Source organism: Colobus angolensis, unplaced genomic scaffold, assembly GCF_000951035.1.
Source record: "Colobus angolensis palliatus isolate OR3802 unplaced genomic scaffold, Cang.pa_1.0 Scaffold53, whole genome shotgun sequence".
Classification (NCBI taxonomy): domain Eukaryota; kingdom Metazoa; phylum Chordata; class Mammalia; order Primates; family Cercopithecidae; genus Colobus; species Colobus angolensis.
The window spans coordinates 12,362,836-12,368,671 of NW_012118821.1; the positions used below are offsets into that span (position 1 = coordinate 12,362,836).

General features: G+C 43.6%; 1 protein-coding gene across 1 annotated transcript in view; it reads right to left on the reverse strand.

Annotated features, from left to right (window-relative positions):
• SNTG2 (syntrophin, gamma 2) overlaps nucleotides 1–5,836 on the reverse strand; it is a 243,436-nt gene that overhangs the window by 26,279 nt on the left and 211,321 nt on the right. The window contains exon 15 of the mRNA XM_011960963.1: nucleotides 2,438–2,548. Within this exon, the coding sequence (XP_011816353.1) occupies nucleotides 2,438–2,548 (111 nt within the window). The remainder of the gene's footprint in view (nucleotides 1–2,437; nucleotides 2,549–5,836) is intronic.

Sequence of the window (5,836 nt, forward strand, 5' to 3'; positions counted from 1 at the left end):
TTCTAGAGCTTTCACTTCCCAGCCGCCGTGTTCTACATTAGCTTCTAGAGTTTTCACTTCCCAGCTGCCGTGTTCTAACTTTCTGTACATCTCGTATGTTGACAAGTGCAGACCCTCAGTGTGTGGAGGTGACTTTGGAAAGTGCCCACGGCCTCCCACGCGCTAAGTGTTTGCAGTCATCCACATGTCTGTTTCCTGCTCTGTGGGATGAGGTGGGAAACGCTGTCATCCTCGTCTGTGTCCCCGCCTTCTTCCTGTGTGAGCTGGGAGGTCCTCGACTGCACAGAGCCCAGGGAGCTGGGGGGCCCGAGCGACAGGCCCAGGGCCTTCGGGTCGCTGCTCTTGTCAGGTCCCTGCCTGTCTCTACCCCAGTTCCTCCCTCTCGCCCCAGAGATGCCACAGAGAGGCCTTGGGTGGCTCTGAGATCCGGTGTGGGGAAATGGAGGTGGAGGTTTGTAGGGACATATTAATGTGCCCCACATTCATTTCTAAGTGTAGCTAGGTTGCTGTATTTGCAGTTTTACATTTTTTGTTTCATGAAATATTCCCATGAATTGTTTAAACTTCAAGCCCTACGAATCTGGCGTCCATCCCTGTGGCCTTTGGAACTCCCTGAGGCATTCTCCTTTCCACCCACCCACGATGGAAATAGGTAGATCCAAACACAGCAGCACAAGGCAGCCACGCCTGTCGCAGAGCCTTTGTCCCACGTGAATCTAACATATTTCAAGCCCCTCTGTCTTAGGTGACCTGATACTGATGCTCCTTTTATTAACAGATAATCAAGAGCTGACTGATCATTAACAAATAAACCCAAAAACATTTAACCTTAACAGACACTGTTAAAAGGGTGTTTCAGATGCCATGGAAGCTGCTGGAGGTCCTGAAGCCTGTGCCCCGGGGATGAGAGGGGCTCAGAAAGCCACAGGGACACCGCAGGCATGAAAGCCTCATGGCCACCAGAGGCCTCCCACACCCTCACAGTACGAGACTCAGAGCTCCACAAGATTAAAGCAGCAGAAGGTTATGGGGCTCCTCCCCTGCCAGGGGGCCCAAGGCAAACAGCTGCATAAATAAACAAACCAGAGGAAGAACGTTCTATTTTCATCCCTGATCGATTCACATCCATGCCAGTGAAATACCAGATGGAAACTGATGTCAAGCCTCTCTCTCCACATTCCCAGCTTGCTGGTGGCTGATGACCCTGGATGCGGCTCAGGGCAGCCTGCTGAGAGGTCAGTGCCTTGCCTGCTCAGGGCCCTGGGGTCAGCACGAGTGCCGCTGCCTCATCACTGTCCCCCACCCCAGGAGCCACAGCCTCTGTACCATCTGCAAGCAGGTTTTACTTTTGTCAATTTCCAAAACATAAAAATGTCAAACAATCACATACAATTGCCGTTGTACTTAAAGCAGCTATAAACTGTCATTTCATTGAGATCAACGAAGAGAGGATCAAAGTTGACCTGAACTTTCACATATAAAAATGCCACATGTGACGTGTTGCTCAGATTAATTCCATCAGAGAAAAAAATGTCTGCAAAGTACTGACAATCTGTTTCCACACAATATGTGTTCATGAGTCTCATATTTTTTAAAATTTATTTTTCAGTTTAGTAAATTTAATCTTTAGTCTTATTAAGTTTATATTAAAACTGGCTTGTGGGCAACATATTTATACATAAAATATGGTAAAAGTCAATACCTGTCAATAGTACAATGTCACCTCCAGGCAATGAATTTAAAAGGTCTAAGGTCTTTTAATTAACAAAGAAGTTTGTTCTCAATATTATAGTCAATTTATCACATACAGGGTGCAAACAAAATACAGTTTGTAAAACCCTTCCTTTAAATTTTGACTTCTGGTATATTTTAAAATATTGATTTCCTGCGAATATTTACTAAGATGCTTGTACATTTTAGTCAAATCAAATACTTTGTTTCAACAGTCACTATTTTAGGATATAAACGTCTCTCTAATAAGACACATCCTGTACAGCCTGAGCGTCCCAAATCTGAAAATCCAAACACTGAAATGCCCCAGAATCCCAAGCTTCTTGAATGCTGGCCTGATGCTAAATGTTCCAGAATCCCAACCTTCTGAAATGCTGCCATGATGCTCAAAGGAAATGTTTATTTGAACATTTTGTATTCTGGATTTTTGGATTTCAGATGCTCAATCAGTACCTAATCCACAAACATTCCAAAATCTGAAATCCCAAACACTTCTGGTCCCAAGCATTTCAGGTAAGGGACATTTGACCTGGACAGGCTCTTTTGACGTATCTGTTGTCTCATTTTTAAGAAGGACTCGTGCTTCGGGACCTATTGGTTTATGTATGTGTGCATGGGAAGGATGGAGATTTTTACCAGCAGACCGTCTGAGCTGTACTTTATGTGTGGGTGGGTGGCAGAATAACCCATGCCCCATGCCCCATACCTTCGTCTCAATCTGTTTGGTGTCTAGATTCTGAAACAGCAGCTTTACTCGAGTTTTCCCATCATCTGAAGATCCCTTAAGCTGAGAGAATTTAAATCTCCAGAGCACATTCTGTAAAGGAATAAAATTAATTAGTGATTTATAAACAAGAGTTCATTAATTAGCATCTCTTACTACATTAAACAGCCTTGTTAAATCAACAGACATTCACAAAATGTTTAAATTGACATTTAGCATGTGATGATTTGTCAGTCTCTACTTTCTCACTCTTCAATCTTTGCAAACTGGCTTCCTCCAGCCCACCCAGCTCTCCTGCCCCACAGTCCAGCCTCCAGTAGCTGCTCCACATGTCTTGAGGATGCATCAGCATCCACCATCCTCAGTCCCACGTCGCCCGCAGTGGCCCCCTCTGGTCCTCCCTTGCGTTTTCCTGTACACAGCGTTAAAACATCTTATGAGCATTGCTCCTTTTTCTGCTTGGAGAACTTCGGAAAAATTCACTATAAGTTCCAGTTCTTCCTATATTATATAAGACATAGTCGAGAGTGCAGACAAAATGAAAAACTTTAATCCTGACTGATACCACCCCATCTATGGCTATATGTGAACCACTAAACCTTAGTTTTTCATGAACCAATTTGAGAAATGTAAAATTAAAAATTAAAAATATTGCCTTTTAATACTACTGCAAAAATTACTTAATGTTTGCTAAGGTACTTTAAAGATGAAATATACTCTACAAACTCTAACTCCCATAAATAAAAAAGGCTGCAGCAAAGAAAGACTTAATGGATGTCTTCTATAAAAGGCAGTCTTTAATTATACATACTTCATTATAATAAATCTTTATCTTCCCAGAAAAATTCCACCAGGGAACAGTAATTTTTTTTTTTTTTTTTTTTTAGCAAGCCATAGGTTGAATTTCCATTAGAAGCTTTTATTTTTAAACAAAGAACATCTTTTTCTCTAAGCGTCAGGAGAGGGAAAGGGGCTGCAGAAAACAGGGAAAAAGTTTCAAGAACACTTTTATCCCATCTGACCACTGATGGGTTTATTTCCTGCCCACATGCTAACCTCAAGATTCTCAGCCACATCTTTTCCTTTATATTAAATCCAGGAGCTAAATAGAATCTCTGCATTTTATGCCAAAGTGTCAAGGCACACGTGTCCTGTAGGTTTTAGGAAAATTAGAACTTCATAGGATCTTAGGGAACAGTTTCTCTGTCTCTCCCACGTTCACAGTGAGGAAACTGAGCCCACATCCACCTGGACAGACTTGGGCATCAGGATCCTTTTAGAATTAGAATTGCCAGACACTGTGCAGAAACAGAATATTCCAAAATCATGCTCCAGTCACCGCTTCCCGTGTGCTACGGTTTGCCCGTGTCCCCACCCAAATCTCATCTTGAATTACAGCTCCCGTAATTCTCATGCGTCATGGGAGGGACACAGTGGGACGTAACTGAATCATGGGTGCAGATCTTTCCCAGGCTGTTCTTGTGACAGTGACTGAGTCTCACATGATCCGATGGTTCTATAAAGGGCAGTTCCCCTGCACAATCTCCCTTGCCTGCCGCCATGTAAGACGTGCCTTTGCTCTTCCTTTGCTTTCTGCCGTGATTGTGAGATCTCCCCAGTCATGTGGAACTGTGAGTCCATTAAACCTCTTTTTCCTTATAAATTACCCAGTCTTGGGTAATTCTTCATAGCAGTATGAGAATGGACTAATACCCTATGGTCATCAGTTCCAGAAGTGAAACACGTGTATCCATTCTTGTCGTGAGCAGAAGAGAGTGTGATGTGAGCACTGGGGCACTGACGCAAGCCCCGGAAGCAGACAGCAGCCACAGCCGGCCTGGACGGTCTGTCCCAATGAGGGAGCTGCCCGAGCCACTCCTGCCCTGCTCCACCCACTGCACCTGCCTCCGGAGAGCCTCTTCCCACACTCCACACCCATTCCACCTTGTCTGGGCAGCACCAAAGCACCCTCTCTGCAAGCTGTTAAGTGAAGGCTGTGACTTCAGCCTCTTACATTGAGGTAAGTCTCATCTGCCTTTAAAAGGACCTATTATCCATCATTTGTAGGAGGGATCTGTGATCACAGGTATGTGCTCATCCATCAGGAGAAGCCAGGCAGTCTTGGCTATTGAGGTTTTGCCTAATTTCTCACAAAATAAGCAATACTCAAACGACTCAGTGAGCAGCAGTAAGAGGCTTTGGCTCAAATTTGATTTTGAAGAAAGAGAGCTCAGTAGTGGTCTACCCCTATTAGGATAGGGTCTTGGGAATAACCTAAATTAATATTTTGCATGGTATCGTAAACTGCTATTAAAACATTATATACAAAAAGTGCAAAAATATCTATGTAAAAGTCCTGTTTATTGTTTAAAGACTTCAAAATGGTGGTCCTCACAGTGAAGTGACTTAGGTATATGATTATTGTCTTTTTGGTCCATTGATACTGCACCGTAACTGTATTCAACATTGGCAGATTTGAGAATAACGTTTCCTCATGAGGCATACACATCCAGTATATATGCTTAAAATTGTGTCCCAATTTTACCATCTAGCTCTTGTTGGGGTAATGGAGGACAAGGATCTCGTCAGCGTCTCTGGTTTGGGACAGGCTGCAACGTGGTCCAGGCACAAGTCGGGGCTCTGTGGGCGCAGGTGTGGCTCTCTTTCTGCCCTTCTCAGAGCGTGTGGTGGGGACGTGGTGGCTCCTCTCGTAATCGTCCCTTCCAAATCGCCCCTGGTGGCCTCTTACAACTCTTTCACAGCTTTTCTGTTATGCATCTCAGAATAGCAATGTTTCTGTAAAAAACGAACTTGTTTTTCCATTATGGATGGCATTTCTGCACACTTTATTTAAAAGTGGTCTGGGTAACAGTTTAATTTCACAACTCTAAGCCCTTCTTCAAAGCGCAATCGGACCTTCTAGATCGGAGTGTGGCATGTGCTCCACTCACAGCTCCAGAGACGCTATTGGCAGCCAGTCACAACAGAGCCATTTTTATTTGTTCCACAGCCTGGGGGATAAACTCGGGTGGACCCATCCTCCTGTGGCACAGATAAAAGCTGAAGGGAAGCCAGATTTTTAGTTCTCCCTCTTGGAAGACAGAAAATATTTTTCCGTAGTTTTAGTAATTAAAGAGCAGCTTTGCAGTTGAGTATGCATTACATGAAACATGCTAATGTTTACATATTACTGTGATGGTTTCAGGTTGTTAAAGATGATAATCACACATCTCACTTCCTTTGTAACATGGTCTGATTGTTAACATAACTGACAGTGGAAGGTGATACTTCCTCTGTAACGCAGTCCGATTGTTAACATAACTGACAGTGGAAGGTGACACTTCCTCTGTAACGCAGTCCGATTGTTAACATAACTGACAG